Source organism: Gouania willdenowi, chromosome 7 (assembly GCF_900634775.1).
Source record: "Gouania willdenowi chromosome 7, fGouWil2.1, whole genome shotgun sequence".
Classification (NCBI taxonomy): domain Eukaryota; kingdom Metazoa; phylum Chordata; class Actinopteri; order Blenniiformes; family Gobiesocidae; genus Gouania; species Gouania willdenowi.
In genome coordinates this window covers 17,413,726-17,439,526 of record NC_041050.1, presented here as the reverse complement: position 1 = coordinate 17,439,526, position 25,801 = coordinate 17,413,726, and the positions used below count along the sequence as shown (strand labels likewise).

Sequence of the window (25,801 nt, the reverse complement as noted above, 5' to 3'; positions counted from 1 at the left end):
CATAATTTCGTCAAAAATCCATAATCATCTTTGAGCATATTGTAAACCAAAATGTTCTGAGTGGACAGTGAATCTATTCTCCTTCTCCTGGCCCTGTAAAATTACGTTGATAAATCCAGGAGCATCAATCTGGATGTCAGCCAATCAGAGATCTTTCTACAAACACTGTCTTTGGCATTACTATTGGCTGCTTGACTGAAGCCAGGCACCTCCCCGTACCCTTGGTAGTAAAAGTTTAATGACAGACGACCCAGCAAAAGTCTCCACCGTTGGACACAACAGTTACACGGCAAATCAAGAGGCAGACCAAGGTGGAGAAGCAGCAGTTTAAAGGCACAAACAAACTGAGGAGGAACAGACGCTTTGTGTCATCATAGATCCCTGTGACTGTGAAGGGTCTGCCCCACACACACACTGGTGTCAGAGGGAGAGTGATAACAGACGGGACAAATCGCCTATAAACCAAGAAAAGCTTATTCAAGGTGAATACATTTTATAGTCTGGATGCGGAATGATGGTTATCAGTCTGCTCAGAGCAGCAGGCAGCCTAGATCACAACCGCATCTGTGTGTGATCTCTGGTGGGGACGAGCCGATGGCAGCAAGCCGCTGCTTAGGACAATAAGTACAGTGATACGTGTATTCGTGTTAGAGTCTCTAAAACACCAGAAAAAATCTCCAATCAGATAAGTTAAAGTTCATACACTATGTCTCTATTAGGGGTGTCCCGATCCGATATTGATATCGGATATCGGTCCGATATCAACCAGAAAATCGGACTGCATCTAAAATCTCCAATATAAGCGCTTCGATAAGTTTTGTTGTTTTTGTCCTCGCCCTCAGTTGTTCCAACCATATACTGAACTTGAATTGTTGATAATTGTTCTCTGTTAGAGTAACATCACTTGATCAAGCCTTTTCTAACATTCCACACTACAAAATAAGTAATTAAATTATGTATGATTCGTGCCGATATCGTATCGGCTCAATATTGTTATCGGCCAATACCCAAGGCTGCAATATCGGCAACGTATCAGAAGTGAAAAAGTTGTTCCTATTGAGGAAAAAGTTGCTAAGAGCGTTCACAAAAACACTGGTAAGAGAGGTTGAGTTTCGGCTTCAAAACTGAGCAGAGAGTGGATTCTACAAATTGCAGCTTTAATTGACCTGTAATAACACATAACTAAATAAGTGATGTCACACACAATTCAAGCCTTTTTGACTCATTAGTTTTAGGCGGCGCTGCTTTCTTAGCCTAACTTTATTAGCAAACAAGTTATTAAAGTGAACAGGAAAACACAAATGTAGTCTAAATATCCAAATACGTAAACTTAGATCAAAACTTTGTCCTTTATTTGAAATTTAACATTTTCTTTCTACTATCTCACGCACTGCTTTCATACTGAAGTTAAGCAAAAGCAGAAAATTTGCTGGTGACAAAGAAGATTCATTTAGTGCGGCGCAGTGGGTTTTGGCCTTGAGTTAAAAGGCCAGAGGAGTTGAGGATAATACAGTTCACAGGGAAAAAGGCAAAAAAGGAGTGAAAAGTATTGTGGAGAAATTGAATAGCAGATGTCATTTGTGAGTCATTCCTGCGCCCACTTGCACAAAAAATGAACTCAGTCACACCGTAGCATCTTTACTTCACTTCACCAAACGTGTGTCAGAAGACTGAGCTTCTAAAACCTTGGAGTATTGAAGTCATTTTCAAAGTTGCATCACCGGTCACATACTTCAGATTTTTAGGCAAGGCAAATGTCTTTGTACAGTGCTATTCATACACAAGGCTTTTCAGACAACCATCTTAGAACACATCTTGCTGCCATGGTAACTGTCAAGGACGATATGCTTTAGTGACAAACTTAAAAAAAAAAATTAAAAAAAAAGATATGGAAATGTTATCTATGAACCTCAATGGGTGAAACATTATAATTGATTGAGCAGTTAATCATTGTATGTAAAAAAGCAGCTGCCTTAATGACGCTGCCTTCAACTTTTAAGTGGTTTGAAACTCATTTTCAAATACAGTTCGTCTGAGGCATGTAAACAGATGTTACATCTATCTATAAAAGCAAGGAATCTCTGTCTGTCTGTCTGTGCCTCAAATATCTTTGGTGTTCAGGGACAGACAGAGCTCATACTTGCTACATAGCTGCAGCTTGGTTCAAAGCTGTGCAACGTCGCATTTGTTTGTACTGTAACGCTACAGTTAATGGATAATTTCATAAAATTGTCTACGGGGCGCACAGCAACTACAGTCACGTATGCGCCCAGAGCCAATCACTGCACAGTTCTATTCCGGTGCGTGCCAGAGCCAATCACAGTGGCAAGCTAGAGTCACGTGTGCGGCCAGAGCCAATCGCTGAAGACCTTGAGTAGCTACGTGAGCGCGCAGCCAAGCAGACACACAAGTGAGAGTGATGAAGATAGTTTAAGGCTCTTTCACAAGTTTTGAGCTCCTGTGGACTTGAGAAAACATGCTTTTTAACAGCTCCTTATTTGGTGATTATGTTTCAAAACGTTTATTTTTATTTTATTTTGAAATCACTGCAGAATCAACACGGGTTAAACCGGAGAGGGGGGAGGGCCGTCTGAGCAGCCACGCTCACACTGATATACTAGCAAAGCTCTCAAGTCTCACGCATTGGGCGTGAGAGACACACATTTCAACCTGAGTCACTGAGTGCGTGCATGTGTGTGGCTGAAGCACGTGCATGTGTGTGAGCCTACGGAGGAGTAGCGAGTCACACGCACACAATGTTTCCTCTGGAAGTGTGAGCCACACACATGATTTATAGATGAAGTTATTCTCAGTCTGCTCGCTAAGTTAATCTGTTTGTATATTAATTACTAACCTTGGATGATAAGCACCCCTGCACTAAAAAATATTAAATGCTAAATAAATAGTTTTATTTGCATGAATGTATGTCTTATCAGATTCTACCTAAACCGCAGCATTGGTGCAAACCTTATTTTTCAATTTATCACATGTCCCATAGAATTAAACCAGTGAAATCGCACACACCATTTTACTTTGCACCCGTACATATACCAGTTTACAACATTACAGAATACAGAGTATGTACACCTTTTTGTAAATCCAACTTTCAAACACATACTCATTTGGCCATAATTTTACAACTCTACTTAAGCCCCATATGAATACATATTGGCATTGTACTAGTTTAGAAAATGATAACAATACCTATCCACAATTTAGCACCAACTGTCTCATCCCACCCTCAGGAGTTAGGCATTGACAACATTCCCATCTGTGTTCTGCCACCATCAACAACAGCAGCATACTGTACAATATGAAACGAGTGTTAAACTGCGTACTGCAACCTAGACCTTGAAATTCGTCCAGGCTCCTGCCCTGAAACAAGTCATGCTACAGAACTCACTCACACGTGCTGTGAAAGTAACAGTGTGTCAGAAAAACTTTCACAGTGAATGCTTAGGATTATAAAAACCATGTTTGCCAAATTTGTGGGCAATGACAAATCTTTAGTAATTAGATGGCACAACTTAATTTTTCAAACATGCGGATTAAACAGGGATGAGTCTTTTTAGCAGTCATAGGCCAACCAACTATTTACATTCATAAACTGACGCTGTGAAAAAAGCAGGTCTTTATCAACTCTTATTTTCACAGGTGTATGAAAGGAATCATCAGCTTCAGCTTGTATGCTGTTCTCCTATTGGCATGGCAACAAAGTTTGTTCCTGAGCAGCACAGGAAAGGCCACGTACTCAAACATGTTAAGAAATTAATAAATGAAAATATGTCGACGTGACTGAAGTAGATACTGCCAACCAGCAGGCTGGGCCGTGCTTGGACATGAGCGTTAAGTGTTTAGTGCGACAAAGATGCAGAAAATGGATAGTATAGTATGAGGAGGTGAAACACTGCTTTTTTCGGTGAGATTGGGTCCACCAGAAATCATCAATTAGTCTGATAAGCTGTGTCCCTACAGCCAAATTGACTATTCCAAGCAAAATAGCTGCAAACGTGTCTCACAAATGAAGTGTTAACTTATCTCCTGCTGCTGTAGAAGGACTTTTACAGAAAACAAAACCTCTACAATCATGTATGATCTCCAAGGGAGCAATTCACTACAGTTTAAAACGTTAGCAGTGGCCATAATTGTTGACCCCCTGATGGCATTTCCACATACAAATTTACAAATCAGAACACGCGTATACATAGTATATGTAGCAAAAGTCATGAAAATTCCTTCATTGGGGAAGATTCTTAAAGGAGAAGTACCATTTATTTTGGGATATATATATTTTTTTATTATTATTTATTTTTTTGTTTATTTTTATATATAATAAAATACATAGGGCTCTATTCTCCCATGCGCGTAAGTAAAAAAACAAATGGCGCTGTTTCCGGCTGCTCGCTATTCCCCCCCTGCACTCAAGTCAGTTACTGCGCACCTTTATCCCAGTTACGCACTCTGGGTGGAGCGGCACTGAAATGTGGGCGTTCCCATTTAACTCTGGCCTTCAGTGTATTCTCCCAGTGACTTAAGTCGTTTTTCTCTTACACAGATACACAGTGTACGACTAACCAATTTTAATGCCATTAATATCGGGTGGAATGTTGGTTTAAAGCAGTTGTTTTCCTTGTTAATTTAAGGTTGTAGAGCGTGAAAATGACACGTTTTTAATAGCTTTATTAATGTGATTCAGTCTGGTGGCTATACGGAGACCCAACATGCTGCGATATCATCTTTACTCTCCATGCTCTTCATTCTCTCGTCCATTTCGTCCAGATTCTCCAGGAAACCTTCAATCCTTTGGGAACAGATTGTGTTTTCCTCTGTTCCATTCAACAGGAAATGTAAGTCATCTTCTCCTTCTGTCTTATTCTTCCTCAGCTCTTCATTCTTCATCGTCACCCTTCACAAAATATTCACCAGCATCTTTTTCATCTACACGTCCTTCTTACTCGCAATTACTGTGTGAATGTCTAATCAGCTGCCGACTCCTATTTCTCATCTTCATATAAGGTTAGTGCTCTCAAACCTTTACAAAGTTATTTTGCATCACAGTAATTTCTTCCAACTTCCCCCAGTGAAATTACAGTGGGCTACCTGCCAAATGGAAACCCACTACGAGCATGGCAGCTGGCCAACACTTGTTTCCATACCACACGCTCTGCTACACGTTTTCTAATTTATGAGCTGCACTAAGGGACTACATCCTAATTCTTAGGTTCAATTCCATAACTCACAAATTCATGACTAGATAGGCTTTAGAAAAGGTGATTTATGGTGTGTTGGTAACAAGTCGCTAAGATGATCATTTGCTTGTGTGATATTCGGTCTTCTTTGAAGGTGGAAGTTGTTGTTATAAACGAAAGCGAATGCATCAAATAAAAATCCCACGACTGTTATAGAACTAATGTTATTCTGATAAGAGGCAGATAAGCACATTTGAAAAACCTTGGTGCATTTCAACCTTCACTCTAAAAAACTTTCTCTGCAGAAACGACCTTGTAAGTAGTTTTGACTTGACATTCTTCATAGTGCGCCTGAGTGCTGAAGAGCGAACGCTGTGGCTGCAGGATTCTGCACCTCAGTTCACCGTGTCAAAAATACAGGTAAGCAAGAGTGTTGAAATTCAAACACTGAGGGATTACGCCAGGAGAGCAAGTGGAAGTAGCCTCTTTTGTGATAAATATTCCTTGTATTTTATATTTTAGGGCATTGTGCAATTCATGAATTAGACACACTATATTTGAAGTTGTTAGTTTAACTGTGACAACTTTTTATTACAAGATATATTTTTGTATGTGAATGAATGCATTAACGTTTTGAATATTTGTACATCCTTACAGTTCTACGTCAACCTGCCAAGGGACTGGAGAAAAAAACTAGCCATAGACCACCATCTGACATATTTACCTAAATGTTCAAAATATGTAACCTCGCAAGAGTCAGATTGATGTGTAGCCCTCCCTCTATTTGGAGTTCTCCACATCGATCTGGGTCTGTGTCTGGCGAATCCTTTCGGAACCAGGGAGAGACATGAACAGAATGCTTGAAGTTGATTGGGCAAAGCGCCTGTCCACCATGATTTGTTTTAGCCAATCACATGGTAACAAATGATGATGTAGTCATCAGCATGCACCACAGAGACGCTGCTACAACAACAACAAGACTGCTGGTGAAAACTTTCTTTTGGGATAGTAATGCTACGGTCATTATGTCATTGGGTGACTTTTACCATTTTTGCAACACGAGTATGCGAGTTAAGGGCATGTTAACCATCCTCCTGCGTCAAATTCTTTCTATTTTGATTTGGAGCTATGCTAATAGCGGTAGCCCAGTTAGTTCCTCTCCCCGCAACTGAACATGCACCAGTTTTGCTTCAGCGCTTCTGCCTTCATCACACCCAGATATCCCATATATATATTTATATATATATATATAAAAAAAATATAATTCCATGTGTTTGGGTGTTGAACTGTCTGTGCTATTGTTGATTATTAACATTCGTTGAATTTGGGTTTCATTTCTACATGTTTTCATTGTTGATAAGAGTTTGATAAAGCTGAATGTGAAAATGTATTTTTTTCACATAGTCAGAGTCAGACTTTAAAGAGTTTGTACAGTCTGAGAATGATTACAACCAACTGTGATAAAGCACAAGTTTGGTTTTGACACACCGTGAGGAAAGTTTGTCCCCAAATTCTGAATACAAGCAATTCTGCAACCAATTACACTCTGAACTGCAAGTATCAATATTTTTAAACTGCATAAAATACTAAATACAATCAATTTGTTAAATCAAAACGTACGAAATTTAAAGATATTGTTTATTATAAAATAACAAAAATAACATTCAAAGCAAAAATAAATACTTCTCATTACAGACCAGCAAATACAGCCTAAAAGATTTTACCAAAAGTAAGATTAGTAGTTAAACGAAGATGTCTGTCCGTTCTAGGGGCTAATTTGTGGAATACTGTTGATAAAGAAATAAAAACAAGTGACACAGTATTTGAAAAAGAAAATGTCACAATATATTTTAGAGAATTATGTGAAGCAGTAGAAATATGTTTGTGTTTTTTGTTAAATGTTGTATATAAAAGAAAGTACATATATACAGTATATATATATACAGTATATATATTATATATATTTAAATTGTGATTTACGTTTGAATATTTTTTTTTTTGTTAGAATGAAACAAACAAATAAACTGAAACTAAAATTCCAAGATGACAAATAGAAAACTATTATGCTCTAATAAGCCCCAGAATTACTAAACATTTATTATGTTATTGTGAATGGCACACAGTCCCTGTATAACTAGAAGTGTGAGTAACCCTGAAACATACAGATCGACAGTAAAGTGCTCCCTAAGAAAAAAAAATAATCAGCATGTGTAATTGTCTTAGCCTGGCCATCCTCATTTAACTGTTATCTGACACCAGCAATGGTTATCGCACGTGTACCTACAAAGAGCCCTTAGCATTAATAAACCCAATCCTCCTCAACCTGTCAGTCTCACAATGTCCCTCTAGCAGCTTTCTATTAGTAGTGCATGATTGCTGCAGTGGAGATAAGGTATTTGAACATGGGTTAGTGGAGATGGAGTCAGGTGGAGCGGGCGGTGTGTGCAGCAACCCCACACCGCTCCTATCTCCAGCCCCAGGACGCACTCACAGTGCAATTTAAGCACATGCACCATGCTGATAAAAATGAGGATGACCATGTGAGATAGAAAGCAAGTACTGAGGAGTAGAACAAAAACCCAACGAAATGAAGCAAAGAAAAACGGTGTGGAAAAGGAGAGATACAGAAAGAAGAGGGGGTACATGAAATGTATGAAAAGAGGAGAATAGAATGGGAATGACTGAGGCAGATTTCAAACACAAACCAAAATGCTCAGACATGGCAAATGCTCAACACAGCACAACTACACATTGAATGTCCTGACAGGAGTTCTAATCGAGCTGCAGCCAAAAAAAGGCCACAATCTCCTCAGTTTAAGGGGCTTTTTCACCACATTAACCCGGCATGCTGAATGAGGGGCCAGGGTTGCTAATTGCGAAGTCTATCTGAGGTCAGAGGTGAAGCACAGCCTCCCCGAGGTTATCAGGGTTCTCGCCAGCGCTGTTGAGCATAGGGGCCACTGTAGTTGTAATTTTGATCCCCTACAGAGTGATATTGCCCCCTACGATGCATTTTCAGCAGCGTTGGGGGGATTTTTTGTTGTTTTTTTCCTTTTTTAATTGGTATCATCGTAATAGTTGTTGCACAAACAAAAGGGACTTCCAGGCGTGGACGGGTTGTTTTAATTCTCTTTTTAATCTGCATAACCGAGAAACATACATCAGCCGCACCGTCTATTTATTACAGGCGATTTGATCGGATGCCCTCATCTTGAACAATCAACTAAATAAAACAATAGAGAAATATAAACATAACTTTGAGGATTGAGCAGGATTTTGAAAAAACAAGGTTTGTTCCAACAATTCAATAGCAAAAATGACTTCTATCGTGTTATACAGGCATGGGAAAACTGCCAACCCCTGCAAACATTGCTGAGTTTCATCTAATTTGTGACAAATTCAATGAAACTCCACTTCCACATAAATCGGTTTAAATGTTGTGTTGTTTAGCGTACTAGTACAGTACCCGTCTGAAGTATGTATCCATGTGGGAGCTTAAGTAGAGTTGTCAATTATGTGTTTGAGTATGTGTTTGAAGGTTAGATGTACAAACTCTGTAGTGGTATAAAGGGGTATACGTGCAAGTGCAAAGTAAAAATGCATGTGAGATTTCCCTGCTTTAAATCTATGGGACATGGGCATGATAAATTGATAAATAAAGTTTGTACCAATGAGGCGGTTTAGGTAGGATCTGATAAAAGACGTACAAATAAAAAAAATTATTTATAGGGTGATTATTGTGTGTGTGTGTGTCAATAGTAGTATTACTGTGGGTCTCGTATAATACCCAATTTAAATTTGAAAATCATTCTTTTGAATAAAATGTTATTTCTTGTCTCTACAGTGTCTGTGAGTATTTTTTAGTGTAGGACCTATACCAAGCATGAGTAACTCTATACATTCATCATGACCCTACACCAGTTCAACAAATAACATTTGGCTTTAAAGTAATGTAGTAACAAAAATGACATTTGTCCAGAACGAGCGCGACTTTTCAACTGCAAGAGACATAGTCGATGCCTAAACTGTCTCAATTGCTGCCACAAAATGTAGACCTGTAATACAATACAATATTGTTGAAAAAGAACATGTCTGCAAATGTCTTCATGTTGATATTGTGCATTGGCATCAAGCGAATCACTCTCTATACCTTTTATTTTCTTAAGTATAGCTGCCTTTGGAAAGCACTTTGTAACGTGTGTTTTGAAAAGTGCCATATAAATAAAATTTATTATTAGGGGTATCAAACAATGAATTTTTTAATCGCGATTAATCGCACGACTTCCATAATTAACGCATGATTAATCGCTAATTAATCGCATATTTTGTATCCGTCTAACACGTCCTGTGTGAGCGACACCTTTTTTAAATGGTGCACAATTTGCTGCTGTTCGAGCTCTGCTGCATTTGTTGGGGTACGCTTGAAATGTCACACAACATTTCTGCATTTAGCTAATGCACTGGTAAATGGACTGCTCTGAAGTGAAACTGTGATGGCTCGATGAAGGCGAAGCAAGGCATGCTGACTTTACCTTCAATGTCCCACTCTCTGGCTACTTTCATAAAGTGCTCTGCACACACATCGGCAAAGTACTTCTCCTCAATCTTCATAACAGTCAAAGCATGGGATTGAAGACCCCATTGTGTGTCAAAATAATACGCGGTAACTCCGAGGTAACTGTGATTACGAAGAGACGTCCAATAATCTCCAGTTAGGGCAACCGTGCTTGTCAGTCCCAATGCATCCTCCACTTTAGCTTTCTCCTCTTTATACATGTCGTGTATATTGGTTGCAGTGGTGGTTCTCGAGGGTTACTCGTACGTGTAGTCATTTGATGCGATGCAAATTATTTCAAACAGACCTTCGTCCTCCACAATGCTAATCGGCCTGCAGGATGTAGCCCCCCATTTAGCGATTGCTGTTGAAATTTTGTCGCTTGTTGACATCTCCAGCCTCCTCTGTAAACAATCCAACGTGGTCTGCCTTTGGCGTGGAGGAGGTGGGGCCATAGCATTGGCTGTATGCTTAGCAAGCAGGTGATATTTTAGATTTGACATACTTCTATGATATGCCAACTCACACCGACAATACACGCATGACTTTTGTTTTGTCGCGTGAACCATCTGGCAGGACTTTGAAGCTAAACTTTCCATCCAAAAGCCCTTTTTCCGTGTCCATAGCTCCGCGCTGCTCTACCTCTATCCACAAACACGTTGATACCTGAATTGCCAACCACGCATGGGGCCGCCCGGATGTTCTTCTTCTTTGTGGTCTTTATCGGTGGTCGGCTTCCGGGGGAATTACCGCCTTCTACTGACACGAAGTGTGAGGAACAGCTCCAAGCTCAATCAATCTCCTTGGTTGATTGGTTAATCGCGCATTAAAAAAAATACTGGCGTTAAAGGGAATTTGTGTTAACGTGTTAATAATGCATCGATTTTGACAGCCTTATTTATTATTATATATTGTTTATTACTACCTTGACTGGCGATTTGTTTGTGAGTTCTCCGATTTTTTGGAAGAAATACTTTAGATTTATTGATCTGAGGCCATCATTATGTCTTTATCTCTGTTAAGAGAGGTGATGGGAATCATCACCTGCAGCTTTAAAGTACTATATTAACTCCTACAAATAACTAGTTTTGTCTTATATGAGTGTAAACTTTCACAAAATATGCATCTTTCTTTTTCTGTTGTCGGCATTAGCTTTGCTTTAGTTACATTTTTCATCTTTCTTCAATGCTATTGTAATCATGTGTCAAAAAAAAACTAGTCTTAAAAGCTAGAGGACGTACCAGTCGTTGGGCCTTTTTTGCCTCTTCTCTTATGAGTTGCCGTTCCCGGCTCATTCCTTTGGTCATCTCCTCGCTGGCAGCCGCCTTCTCTTTTTGTGCCACCTGAGCCAGGTCGCCCTCTGATGTCGTCTGCTGACGCTCAGGCCTTCCACACAAAGAGCACATGTGCAAATAAAAGGGAAGGCCAACATGATGCATGGAGGAGAACAATGCTTGTCAGAGCTTCTCCACAAGGTGGCAGTGTGACACAAACATTGGACATTGAGAATGAAGGGGATCACACGAAAAGGAACACAAAGTGGGAAAAAAATTATTCCTTCTCTTTAAATGACTGTAAGGAACTCCCGCATGTTTTTATTAATGAGGATGCAGGAGGCTTACTCACTGTTGTTATCCATTTTTTCCTCCATCAGCGTTAACGCCGCCTACACCGTTTGTCCGATTTTGACAATTAAGCTATCAAAAAATTCAGAAAGTTCCCCAAATTTTTGCTTGTACTTTTATAATTTGTAACTTTTAACCATTCATATCTATTGGAAATTTCAGCTTTTTCAACTTTTAAGCTCTTCATTTCCAGCCATTCTTCAACCAATTCTGACCATTCAACCTTTAACATACTACTACCTTTAACACATTTAAACCCATTTCAACCTTTTTAAATTTTTTCACCCACTATTGCTAATGTTCAGCTATTGCTAGGTTAATGCTTAGGTCATGCCAGGTTAGTGCTAATGTTAGGCTGATGCTAATGCTTGGTTAGTGCTAAGCTAATACAGTGCAACGCCAGCCAGCACCTGCATTTTCTTCAGAAAATGCAAATACTCTTGTTCACCTTGTTTTTTTAGTGTGTGCTTTATGTTTGATTGTACATCACTTTGTCTAATTTCTGTTGTTTCTACACTAAGCAACTACAGCAAGTCACAAGCCAACATTACTAAGGCAACAGATCCTTTAATCATCCAAAACTTGACTTAAAGTAAAAGAGAAAGTGGTATCAGGTTCTCTAAAAAAGAATGAAGTGTTTTGGCTGATAGCCCACCTCCTCTGCTCCTTCTTGGTGTCTGTGGTTGGTTTGCCAAAGTTGCAGCTCTGCTGAGGTGGAGATCCACAGCTGGCGTGGCTGGAGGTACCTGAGGAAAGACGGAATGATCCGGAACAATCAATGAACATGGGTTTCAATGAAAAAAAAAAGTTTTATTTGGCTTTCTAGTGAGACATATCATCCTCAGCTGTCAAGGGTCCAAACCACAAAGTCTTAAGTTCTTGTGTTTTTATTTCAAATTTGGAATTGGTTAAAGCTGCACTACCTGATTCTTGAACCATGACAGAGGGGCATGGCTGAATTCAAACCGTAAATAAATGGTTGATTATCTGATAATCCCTCCCAGTCTCCTCCTCTCACGGAAGTGCACAAAATCGCGCATGAGAGCTGAACGTGCACTACCGGTAAAACACGTCACCACGCAAAAGGATGCACACAAAATGTAGGAAAATGGAACATTAGATTACCCGTCTGGAAGGAAAACAGCCACTTGCGCATCCAAAGTTAGTCCAAGACTAAGAATAAGTTAGCACCGTGCATGCGCTTCACTATATATTGCAGCAGCCAATGAGGAGACTCCTTCATGGGCTCTGCTCAACCCAACTTTCTCTAAATCCTGTGATTGGAGCTGGAGGAGGTGACCGCATTTATCTTCCGGGGTTTTATTAACTAAAATACTTAATTATTAGTAAAGGAAATCAATCACAATAAGCACAATATGCACACAACTATAACATCACATTTCACCCTAACCTTAAAACAGTCGACTCTTTCCCACCCCTTCCATTTTCCTACCCTGACTTCCTCTTTCCTGTTCCCTTCCCCCTCATCTAGGTGTAACACTGCCCTCTCTTTTTATATATTCCCTTTAATAAAGTGTTTCTTACCCTTCCTTAGAGAGGGCTGGTGATGGTCACAATTATGCAATAAAATAAATTCATTTCTTTAAGTGCAATAACAAAACATGCATTGCTGTCTTAAAAGATTGCACTTCATGTAGTGTTGACCTTTGACAGCTTGTGCAGAGTGGAAAAAATTTATACATTTTTGTGTTAAAAAGCAGTACATTTGTAATGAAAATTATATTTTCCTCCCTGACATCACCACTACATTAGCTTTTTGTTTATCATTAAATTGGACAGTGCTGTGTTACTCGAAGGCAGACTGATTGAGACGATCACAGTCCGTAGATGTAAATAACACTCTCAGAGATTTGGTTATGCCATGCTGAAATTTTTTTTAATTTTTTTTTTTTTTTTTAATACTTTTTAAAAATATATAAACTCTTCTCTCAATCCAACTCAGTTTTAATGAATAAATAATTGAAATAGTGTAAATATTGATTTCAAATATTTCCATGAAATCATTACTAAACGATGAAAACAATTCCACCAAAAAGAAATGGATGGGAACCATGAGGATGAGTAATACCTGTGTCTTTTTGTGAGCTTGATGATGATGATCCAGGGGCGATGTTGGCCACTCCTCTCATTCTCTGCAGAACATCTTCTGACAGCTGGACACAAGGATAGAGAACATATGAGAGGAAATCACAAAAAAAAGGCTGCAGTCAGCAAAGACGTACAAAGGAACCTCTTTTAAAATAAGATTCCCTTTTAAAAAAAACAGGAACTGACTGACCTCTGCACAACACAAACAACACAAAAGCAGCATTTTAGCTTTGATTCAGTGGTGAAGATCTGATATTGATACTGGATATGAACAAAACAAAAATAGTGTTGGTTATAAATGTCTGCATCTAATATATATTGTTTTTTATTGGATTTATTGAGGTTATTTTTCAGGGTCTTCTAATAAATTGTATTAATTCTATTCAATTGTCTAATAGGAGTGTGACAATACCTCGATACGGCCATATATTGCGATCGATTATCGATATGCTCGCGCTAAGTATTGATTTTAAAAATTATATATGTATTTTTTTTTTTAAGATGTATTTTATTATTTTGAAAACCTTTTCTGCTTTTTCACTAAAATGTGCAGCTAGGTCTTCACAGGAATTTTGTCACTGTTTGTTGAAGGAACCAATATATTGTTTACTGGAACATTGCACTATAATGGTGTCACTAGTAAGAAAGACCCTCTTTTTTGTTTACAGAAAGCACTATTGGAGATACTTATTCGTTTACATTGGTATGTTGAGACTTATTTGCAGAAATGTTGCACTAAAATAGTGTCACTGTTCATAGGACACTTTTTCAATTTATTTAATCATTTTTTTCTTGTTATGTCATAGATTATTGCAGATTGATTTCTGACCAATATATCGATAATCGCGGTATCGTCATATCATGAGATAATCGTTATCATGAGCTTTGTATCGCGTATCGTATCGTGAGGAACCCAGAGGTTCCCACCCCTATTGTCTAATATTCTCATGTTTATGCAAGGCAAATTTATGTGTATAGCGCAATTCATACACAAAGCAATTCAATGTGCTTTACATGTTTAAAAAGTGCAACAGAAAGCATTTAACAGTTGAAAATTATATAAGAACATGTTGTACATTAGTGTCTGTGTTCATGTGTAAAGTCAAGCATTCATCCATCTCCACTACACGCACGTCCTTGTCAAGGTCGTGGAGTGCTGGTCACTAGCTTCAAGGTGAAAGGCTGGAAACAGCCCAAAACCAGTTCCCAGTGCATCACCAGGCTAACACACAAATACCCAGTTTTCACAACATAGCAACATTAAAAAAAAAAAAAACACAGAACATCCCATGTTCCACTGACTCATAGTTACTGAGTCACAACATTGGAATGCAACTTTAAAAATAGCAAAATGAGCAGCATTTAGTATTCTTTAATCGTTAAAAACATTACTAAAATGCTGCAAAGTGGTGTGAGAGCTACTCAAGATTACATTTCTTAGCTCTTCCGTATTTCAAGTTTACTTTAAAACGACCTTAGATGCCTTTACTTTCTGTTGGAAACTTGACAGTGGTGAGCAATAGGTTTCACTAAGCATGTGAATGACTATTAATTCTACTGTGTATATACTGTAAAACAATCCCTTCATTGAATTTAGAAAAACAATCATATATCTGCATCACTAATGTAAAGTTGCTGGAGGGCAAACCCCCTCACAGACACACAACTGTTAAACAAAGTGAAATAAAAATCCAGAATAAAGCTTACATGGTTAAAACTATTTTTTTTAAAAATGTAAAAAAAACAAAAAAACAAACAAACAATTGCCATACATGTAATGAAGAATAACTTTAACTCAGGCACATTATTTCCATTTCATACTCTCTTAAAAATAGTTCTAGTTTAAAATCATTTATGCTTAATAATGGATTCGAAACGCTTAATAGCAATGTCATTTGATATTAGACTTACATCTAATGTGTAAAATAGATACTTTTGTAATGTTTGTATGGAACGTATTTTGTAATTTCGTGGAGGAAAACATTAGATTACGACTTTTACAACTGGTCGTGAAGGCACCACTGTCAGTGAAACGACAACACAGCAGAACCTCGTTTAAAACTTTATGTATTTATAGCGAACTGTCTTAAGAGAAACATTATCAGGTTTAAATACAAAATAGAACATTAGTTATATTGTTCATTTAGGCAAACACGGTGCAGCTGCATTAATATATCTAATGGGTTGTAGTAAACTCAAAATATTGAATTTTCCATCATTCTGTGAACGGGACCAATGGACGCTATTGCTGCTAGCTCGTCTCAAATTGTGACAGTATATTGTGGATATATGGACGAATTTTGAATGCTGTGTAAATAATATGTAAGCCGTTCTTTACTACATACTCTTCATATCACTATATTCCGCAAATGTGTACCACAAACATTGTCTTGCGTGTTAAGGAATAGACACGCTCATAAATTCACCATATTGTGGTCGAAGCTCGGCGCCAGGAAACTGGCTGCACTGTAGTTTATCCTTCAACCTGTTCCCGAAGCTCTGCATCCCCCTGCGGTGTTCCTCTCATCAGCAGCCGCATCACTAACATACTATCATTAACATTTTTACTGCTATATCTGTCTACAGTAGCAACAGGCCAGCATACAGTCAGTTTTATCACATTTTAGTAATGTTAGTGTGTCTTATAAAACGCTAGCTTAATTAGCATACCTTTATTCCACGTAGGATTCTGACTCTGTCCTCGTCGTCCACGCCAAAGGATACCTTTCTTGTAGTACTCTCTCCTGAGCCCATGTCTCCGGATGTACAAAGTCTGTGTTATCGATGACCGGTCCGTATGTGCAGTGAGTGACAAAGCTAATAACAAGAAACTGTCAATGTCCTGGCCATGGACAGAATGAGAGAGATTAAGTGTAGGTTGCCATATCTCGAAAATATCCCCGTTTCAAGAGGAGCTCAGAAGAATATATAATGCAATATAATAATTGATAATCATCTAATTCACTTAAACTATGGCTGTTCTAATTGAGTATTTTATTAATTAAAATTCAGCAATGTAAGTTCCTAATATTACCGTTTTTATACAAACATGGCAACCCAAGAAAGATACTCGAGCCCTTTAATGAATGAAAAGCAAAGAGCCAATCACATTCTGGGCTCACAACGCCACAATGACGTCATATATTCACATCATCATCGTCGTCATAATTGTCCTGCCAAAATAAAAGCACAGCTCATGCACATGCTTTAATTCAGACGCCTCCAAGTCAGGCTGTGGACCAAATTTAACAAAATAGAATAGGTCAGGGTCACCAACCTTTCTGAAACTGTAAGCTACTCCATAAGTACTGAATACTCCGAAGGGCTACCGCTTTGAAATGCACTTTATAAATACAACATGTTCACGGTTTCACTTTATTTAGAGGCTAAGATAATGAAAGAAGACAAGCAGTAATTTACAAAGGTAGGAAATGTGTCAGTTTCAACATGAAACACTTTATTTCTCCTAATGAATGCAATTGTTTCATTTTCAATGCATTCAATGGAAAATTATCATATCTATTTTACTAGCTACTAACAAACAACTTTTAACGTTTCATAAAACATGTGAATTGTTTGCACAATTTACGAATTGTGTAATATTTCACAAAAAATCAACTTTGAAGTTATTGTATTTTATTATTATTGTTATTATATTTTTTTTGAACAACATATTCGATCACAATTCAAACACTAAATATGCAGCATCTTTAAAATTCTCTCAGCAATCGTTGAACACATTTGACAAAATTTTGCATTGACTAACCAAACTTTTTTGACAAGACAGCAGTATTTAACTCTACTAAGGCTCTGACTCCATCTGTCATCAGTATTTCTCTTTGTGAGTTGGAATCCAAGAAAGTAAATCAGATTTCAGATGTAGCTCATTGGTGACTAGTAGGGATGTAACGATTAATCGTAAGGCAGTTAAAAATCGATTCATAGGTATCACGGTTGACATCGATTTTCTGAAAATTGAATCGCAGTACTTTTTTTAACCAGCAGAGAGCGTTATCCACAAGTGTAGGTGGCGGGCGGAGTCTGCTAATACTTTCTTTCTGGCCGCCTTCTACTCTTAAATATGTTAATAAATGATTCATTACCCATTTAGCACCGAAAGAATATCTGTAATATTACTTGAATATCTGTAAAAGTCACGCTTTTCTATTAGCTCTGTCTGCTAGAATAGCTTCTCTTCTTCACTGCAAGATATCTGCATGCCAACCGACCACTGTGTTACCAGCGCCCTCTGCTGGTCCAAACAAATATGATGTAAATCAGTGTAATCACGGTTTTTTTTTTTTTTTTTTTAAGTCCAATTGTTAAGGCACACAATACATTTTCAGTTGCACTTTTAAAAGAAAAATAACTATTATACAGTTTTGCATTGTTTATTATAGAACCAGAATTTAAATTAATAGGCTTCATTTTCATTTGTATTATTCCTTTATTTCATTCAAGATTTCTTTTTAGTTAAATTGCATTGTTTTGAATAGTTTATCAAGGAATTCTTTTGACAATGAAAAATAAAAGGTAAATAGTACAGCATTTTCTAGTTTTTTTCCCAAAAAAAAAAATTTGTCTACAGTCCCATTTTGTAAAATAAATCGTGAGAGAATCGTATCGTGAACCCAGTATCGTGAATCGAATCGTATCGGGAGTTGAGTGAATCGTTACATCCCTAGTGACTAGAGCTCTTGAGGGCAGCTTACATGGTCCAAGCGGGCTACCTGGTTGGTGACCCCCGGAATAGATTATTTAATTCAAAGTAGAAAAGCAAAAACATGTTTCACTGAATAAAACCCCATATAACTCAGTTCTAGATATTTCATTCCCTCCAAATTCCCAGATTCAATGAAATACACATCACAAGCATAATACTACAATATATGCAGTATGAAAGTATTAGAAGTTTATACGTACATCACCATTCAATGTTATTTTGTAAAGCATTATTCTCACAACCCTACATAATTCCTAGGCACAAAATACCAGAGATTAAACGTAATCAACTTTATACTAATCTGTTCTCGACTGTACAAAATCAAATAAACACAATACAATAGAAATGTCAAAGTTTTTTCCCCACAGATTTTCAAAGAAACCAATAACCAAACTTGAATGAAAAACATTTTGTTGAGATTTTTTTTTTGTCTTTTATGAAGAGTTGACAGGAAAAAAAAGTGACGGAGGACCACTTTTCTGTTTACCTCAATGCATCCTCGATGTAACACACCTGACTAGGTTGACCTACAGGTTATCAGATGATTTGCACACATGTGGTAGAAAGCAAATCTAACAGTTTGCTTGGTTATTATTTTAAATATTGTAACAAACACCTCACAACAATCTGACATCATTACATATTCTTGATATACTAAAATTTGGCTCAAATCAATTTTGTTTTTCACTAATATTTATCTCTACATTTGACATATTACAGCCGTGTTTACATCCCACTTTGAAAAGTGATCCACGACTCAGAATTGTTGGAAAGGATGCTGAATGCTGGGTAAACTCGCTCTTTAAAAACAGTCTTGAATGTGTGCAAGTGCTCTCTGTGGCCTTTAATACTGTGGAACATCAGCGTACCTCCCTCATAGTCCAAAGCAATCTCAATCCTGATTGGCTGGACTGTTACCTTCCCTATAGCGATGTTGCTCGAGGACTGACACACTGTCAGCTTGTGGTTTTTCCACTGTAGCCTCCAAGACACAGAGTTGTGTCCCAAACGACTGTGGTCACCACGGCGAGGGATGCTCTTATAGCACAACCCGAGTGACCACATGGTGGTTGGTCCGACTTCTACCACCCAAATATGCTCCCCACTGGTGAAACTCTGGTGGCACAGAATCTGTGGTGCACTTGTAAAGCGTTCTGAATGTTCTATATAAAGCTGCTTGACGGGGTTGTACTTGACTGTGCGCCAGTCGTTGGACACGACCAAGGAAGGGTGTGCAGTGCAGACATTAAAGGTAAGCTCCAGAGGGTTGAGGAGAACATGGAGAGACTCCATAAGGCGGGTCATTTCTGAGCGGAAATCCTGAGTCTTCAGTCCTGCTTGGAGAGTCTTGGTGTTTAGTGGAGCATTTGCGGGGACTTGAGGGGCAATGTTTCCAGTGACGTTGTCCCTCAGCTTTTTTTCAATCATCATGAACCTGGAGAGGGGAGAATGGTTACTTAATGATAATTTATTGATATACAGTATTGATTCATCTTTGTTTAAGTTGAAGAGAAACTAAATCCTAAAACAACTTTTTTCGGGGGAGTCATAGGTCAAGAGGGATATAGACATCAACAAGCTCGTGTACTTTATTGATATTTCCAACCAAACAGCGTTTATTTTGTATTCCAGAGATCTTTAGTGTTTTATAAGTGTTTATATTATTAATATTACACATATCCAAACTCGAGGAGGGACCAGGGCTTCCGCTTATGCCACTTTCGGCCAATCCGAGCACTTTTAAAAGCTGATGGGAGCAGCTCAGCAGCAGTATGGAAGTAAGGGCAGTCCCCTCGCTCAGAATGATGCACATATCCGAGCACTTTTGTAAAACCGATGGGAGAAGCACGACTAAAGTGAGCATTGAGCCCCCGACTTCCAGTGTCTCCAGCGGGCGCAATTCGGACTCTACCCCGGAACGACGCACATATTCGGACTCGAGGGGACAATGGCTTTCAGCTGATCTGGGCACTTTTTTAAACCAATGGGAGAAACAATATCAAAGTGACAGACCTCCCTTGCTTTCACACTCCTCTCCCAAGCTTTTAACTTATGATTGTTATGTATTTTCTGTATTTACTTTTATTGTTCTTAGTTTCTTTTTTGACTTCTGTAGTTGTTTTAACAACTGTAAACAGTATGAGTTCTCACTTTGAAGAGGTAAATTTACAAGGTACAACATTCACCAGGTCTATGATTATTTTTTATTAAGCTATTTATCTAATTCAATTTACAAATTTGAAGGAAGTGCACAAGATGGACAGATCAAAAAGTGAAACAGTTTGAAAAGTCAGGAAAAACCTGAATGTTCAGCTTGTGTGAAGCATTAGCTTTAGCCGCTAACTCGGTCTTTCTGCCTCGGAGACCGATACCACGTTTCCGCAAAAACCTTTCAAGGAATCAATGCGTGTCAAGGCATTTTTTTTTTTTTTTTTTTTCAAAATTCCAGCCTAGATGCAGCCAAATTTTTGGGGTTTAGTTACTCTTTAAAAACTAAACAGTATCAACTTCACAATGTTTTATGATGTGATTAAACCAGCAATTATGTAGGTTTAAAAAAAAAAAAATGAAATTGTGAGTTATTCAATCATGTCACCATAGTAAACAGCATGTGAAGTCTTCTGTCAACAAGAGCACTTAGATCGCGCAAACTTCCCTTAAGTACCTCTTTGCCAGATATTGGCAGTTATCTGGATAAGTGATCTTGGTCGTGGTAGCATGATAATTCCCCATTAATAACGATACAGTAGGTGCAATTGTATGGGCACCCACATTTTTATTTCAAAAAATCACGATGAAATGTGCATTCTGGATCCAATCCAGAAGAAACTTGGTGTTGTTTTTGAGGAACCAACCAGACATAACTAACAACATAACACATTTCATGCAGATGGGTCAACTACAAACTGAGATATGTATTTTTGAAATTTCTCCAATTATGAGAGGAGGGAGTTTTCTATTTTTTTACACTGATCCAGAATGAGAATATTGATCTCAATCCCCTTTCCAAGGCATAAAGTCTATACCCTGGAAACTGTTTACTAAAAATCCAAAGTTTTTTTGGGGGGGATTTTTAACCAATATTTGATTTTAACCATGACTAGTTTCTTAGTTCTGTACCCTTGTATAAAAGCCTTGGAGTCTTTCTCAGCCAAAGCCTCTGTAGCACCTTTCTGGACCTCCAGTAACTGCTGTTGCTGTTGTTCCAGTGCAGTCACTCTGCACTGCTGGCTTTGCCTGTGCTGCAATCTCTCCTGTTCCTGCAGCTGCTCAAGACGTTCTTTGTACCTAAACACAACACAACACAACACAACACAACACAACAAAGCCATTTTGATTTCCCTTTAAAATTATGAAAGCTGTTTGCATGAATCTGTATCAAAACAATAAATCAGCTTTTTGGAAGAAAATGAATGAAGAAATGAAGCACATTGAGTTATGCTATATAGTGCACTTGACAATTAAATGAAAAAAGTCTCTCCAACTTGTAATTGCATTTTTTTTTAATTTACTGCACATAATGGCAGGGTGTAAGATGCAGGCAGGATGTGCTTACATTGATGAGGCACAACTGTATCAGTATGGACTGGAAAATCCCAAATTTGGATTAGACAGTACCAAAGGCGGTTGAGAACAACAGGGCTAAGACCCTTGAAGATCCAGCTTTTAGATTGAAAAACAGCTGCTGGCTAACTACCTGGACATAGTTGTAGCTGAAAAATACCAGCAGAGGGCAGTATTTGCTGGTGAGGGTTGTGTCTTTTTTAATAAAGGTGGCAAAAATTGTCTTGAGGTCAAAATGGGCTCTGTGTGGCCCTAAAAATGTTTTGAGGTCTCAGCTTTACATTTTAATACTTTCAGAAATTATTTTAGGAAGAAACATTGTGAGAAATTAGATCTGCTGCTGAATAAAAACAAAAAAATTGCATTATGTAGTGGCCTCGCATAGAAAAGCGCATAAGCATAAAGCGCTTACAGTGTCTCTTTGTCTCATTAAAGTATACCTGCTCCCATCTTACACCCATCAAAAAAGTAGGAATTGATCATATTTGCCAAAGATTATTTATGCAAAATCTAAACTAGTAAAACTATTTCAAAGGTCAGTGTATAATCTATTATTTTTCTTGATATTGAGCACTGGCTTTGCTTCACCCTTTATTCTTTATTCATAATTTTGAGCTGCTCAATACTGAAAACAAAAAGCAGCAATAAAGCATGTGACAGTATGAGCCGCCTTTTCTTCCTTCTAATCTATGGAATTCCCAATACCACAATGCAATGGGCGAAACTTCAGAAAAGCTTTGTCCATGACCAAGCCACATGACCTTTTGTCAATCTCTTCACAGAATGTTACCTTTCCACTAGTGCAGCCATACTGTCCATTACAGTAACCGCCTTTTTGTACACTTTATCAGCGACAGCTTCAGAACCTCCCTGGTGCTCCAAGGTCTTCTGCAGGAGTTGCTCAGTCATCTGCAGCCTTCCTGTAACCACCTGAAAGCATCCGTTGAAGCAGACAAGAATTTTTGTTGTTTCACACACAATGGGAGTATAGTGTGGACAAACTGGACTGACACGTTATTAAAGAGCAATGCCAGTGACTCACTGGGCTATAACTTCATTAAATGAAATCATGTTTTATAAGTTTGTATTTTTGATTCCCAGAAGAAATGGATTCAGTATTAACTTGAGAACAATCTCTTTCAAGGTTGTTAAGGGTTTTGTTTGTCATTTTTAAATGAACTTGGTACACAGTTGGATGCTTGGCTAGCATTTACCAGCAAGTTTACTGGGTCACGGGAGTTTGCTGGAGCGTATCCTAGCAGAAATGAGATAATCTCGGCACTGTGAGGCAGTAACATTAACAAATAACGAAATAACATTGCAGATATTTTGGTGCGATGAAGCATATATTAACAACATTACATATTACAATTAGAATTGTATAGCTAACTTTGCGAGTTCCATAACAAAAGACTATGTTGTGGGAGTTTTGAATGAAATGAGACTGAGTCAACTTTTAGGGTTGCTGGTCAGATGTGGACACGGTTTATTTGGTCAAAGGGTTTTGAAAGTAGACCGGTTTGGGATTCAAAGGTTTCCATGTGTGTACAGTGTTTGGAATAACGGCGTTCAAAATAACGGCGTTAGGTAACGGCGTTTGTTTTTCAGTAACGGGGTAATCTAACTAATTACTTTTTACGCCGTTACAACGGCGTTATCGTTACTGAACGATAAATGCGGCGACGTGCCAGTACACGCGACACACACACTGCAGATTGGATGAATCAGCAGAGATGGCGAGCGTGTAGCAGTCTGATGAAAAGTTGTCATTTTTAAGGTGACGACACAAACACTACTTTAAAATAATTGTGGTCAAAGGCAAGAACGTGTATGTGAAGTGTTCATTATATCCAGGAGTGAAGACTTTGTCCACATCAGTTGTAAGCAACTCAAATTTAATGAAGCACCTCACAACGACACACGCATCTACAAAATCTGAATTCTTTGACATATTTTTAACAGTAACGCAAATAGTTACTTTCCTTAGTAATGAGTTACTTTTATTATAGAGTAATTGAGTTACTAATGCAGTTACTTTTTGGAACAAGTAGCGAGTAACTATAACTAATTACTTTTTTAAAGTAACGTTCCCAACACTGTGTGTGTGTCCCAATGAATCTGTCTGTTGTTCTGTTCTATCAGGGTTTTGTATGTTGCTGATAGTGCTAGTCATAACAATGACGGAGCCTTTGAGAAGAGATCTTGGTAAATTCTATCAGTATGATGGTATCTTCTCTGTTTAGGGCAGTTTGACCAGAACTGACCAGGAGAGATTTTGTAATCACATGTCAGACTACATATGACTGGATGGTAGTTGTAGTCATCTGGTATTACCATTGAATGCACTTGAACAGTTGTTATTTTCAAATGCTTAAAGTCATTTTATTGACTGTACAAAACCTAAATGAATCCATCCATTTTCAGACCCACTTTGGCCTATTTCAGGGTGGTGGGAGTCTGCCGGTGCCTGGCTCCTGGACAGGGCGCCAGTCTATCACATGACAACACACAGACAGACAAACAACCACTCACACTCACATTCACTCCTATGGGCAATTTAGAGACTCCAATCACCTAACAATCATGTTTTTGGATTATGAGAGGAAGCCAGAGTACTTTGAGGAAACTCACACAGCAGGGAAAAAACATGCAAACTCCACACAGAAAGGATCCAAATGTCCACACCAGGGCTTGAACCCAGGACCTTTATGCTGTGAGGCGGACATGCTAACCACCAACCACATAAACTCAATGATGGCATATTATCATAATGAACTGTCAGTGACACCAACAATTGTACCTTAACGTTGCTCTCCAGAGCTCGTCTCATCTCCACCTCTGCAATGCCCAAGGTGAGCACGTCATGGTTCTCGTGATGGCCCTCTAAGATACACGTGGTACACAGACAGGCCATGTCGTTGGAGCAGAAATACTCCAGTAGCTGCCCGTGGATCGAACAGCCCTTTCCCCCGAGCACATCCACTGGCTCCACCACACTGTGTGAACTGAAGCCCTTCTTCTCTTGGTGCCTCTGTAGATGTCTGGAGCACAGCGACATATCACAGGTCAGGCAGGTCTTCACTGCCAGTGCCGGCTCATCCACGCAATAATCACATGAGACCTTGACTATATTGTGCTCAGCCTTCTCCTGCTTGAGGTCCAGCGGTGTTGAGATGGCTTTGTAACTCTGAATGATGCCACACAGTTTGAAGTTTTTCTGAAGGCATTCCACACCCTGGAACTCTGAGCGACACTCTGGGCAGGTTGAAGCTCCTTTTCTGTTCGCTTGCATAGCCTTGTGGATGCAATCCCGGCAGTAGTTGTGCCCACAGGGAAGAGCCACTGGATCAGAGTAGAGCTGAAAGCAGATGGGGCAGCTCAACTCATGGGCAAGCAAGTCCTCTGGTTTTGGTGAAAGCATGATTTCAGGATTGTAGAAATCCTAGCTGTGGTTTGTTGCTGTTGCTTATTCTGCTTCTCTTGACAGTTTCCAAGGATGGCACTGCATCTATTCTTCCCAACTCATCAAGTATACAAGTGAGATTCCCAAAGTTGGCATCAGGTATATCTAGACACAAGCTCACAGGTGAGCTAGCAGTATTACAATTGCAGGAGCTGTAGGACAGCATTCTTTCAGACAAAGCCTGCAGTCACCTGTACTGACAATAAGTCACACCCACATGATGGTTAATGTTGATGGGAAAAACATGCAAGTGCAAACGCAGTGTATTCTGGTTTGAAGGTTCGAGTAAGTGTTATTAAAAGGTTTCTGTGTAACATGATATTAAGCAAGCAGAAGAGCCGGCACCTTATTCCGAAGACTTCTTCATAGTACTGATTTTAATCCTTGGTGATTTTCGGCTTTGTTGTGTTGTTTGGTTGGGCTATTTGTGTGGAAATGGGCTATTGTTTTGTTGTCATCTCATTAAACACCTTACTATAGCACTGCTGTGACACCTGAATTTCACCTTTTAAATCAATCAAGTATCTCCATCATTGATCTCTTGTCTGTGTCTCTTTGCTTCATTGTCCCAAC

The 25,801-nt window shown here is 38.7% G+C and overlaps 2 protein-coding genes across 3 annotated transcripts in view; both read right to left on the bottom strand.

The window, feature by feature from the left end:
- Positions 1-16,518, bottom strand: part of chchd6a (coiled-coil-helix-coiled-coil-helix domain containing 6a) — a 120,433-nt gene extending 103,915 nt beyond the window's left edge. The window contains exons 1-4 of one of the 2 annotated variants that reach the window (XM_028453268.1): positions 16,149-16,518; positions 13,459-13,543; positions 12,025-12,115; positions 10,986-11,130 (exon numbers count right to left, since the gene is read on the bottom strand). In XM_028453268.1, the coding sequence (XP_028309069.1) occupies positions 10,986-11,130; positions 12,025-12,115; positions 13,459-13,543; positions 16,149-16,232 (405 nt within the window). In that variant the 5' untranslated portion in view covers positions 16,233-16,518. The remainder of the gene's footprint in view (positions 1-10,985; positions 11,131-12,024; positions 12,116-13,458; positions 13,544-16,148) is intronic. The other variant, XM_028453269.1, reaches the window with a different exon arrangement.
- A 1,876-nt stretch (positions 16,519-18,394) lies between these two features.
- LOC114467110 (E3 ubiquitin/ISG15 ligase TRIM25) lies at positions 18,395-25,365 on the bottom strand. Its single transcript, XM_028453165.1, has 4 exons — positions 24,566-25,365; positions 22,556-22,695; positions 21,322-21,489; positions 18,395-19,636 (listed from the first exon to the last, which is right to left on the bottom strand). The coding sequence occupies exons 1-4, from the start codon at positions 25,184-25,186 to the stop codon at positions 18,928-18,930; spliced, it is 1,638 nt and encodes a 545-aa protein (XP_028308966.1). The 5' UTR covers positions 25,187-25,365; the 3' UTR covers positions 18,395-18,927.
- Between the last annotated feature and the right edge of the window lie 436 nt (positions 25,366-25,801).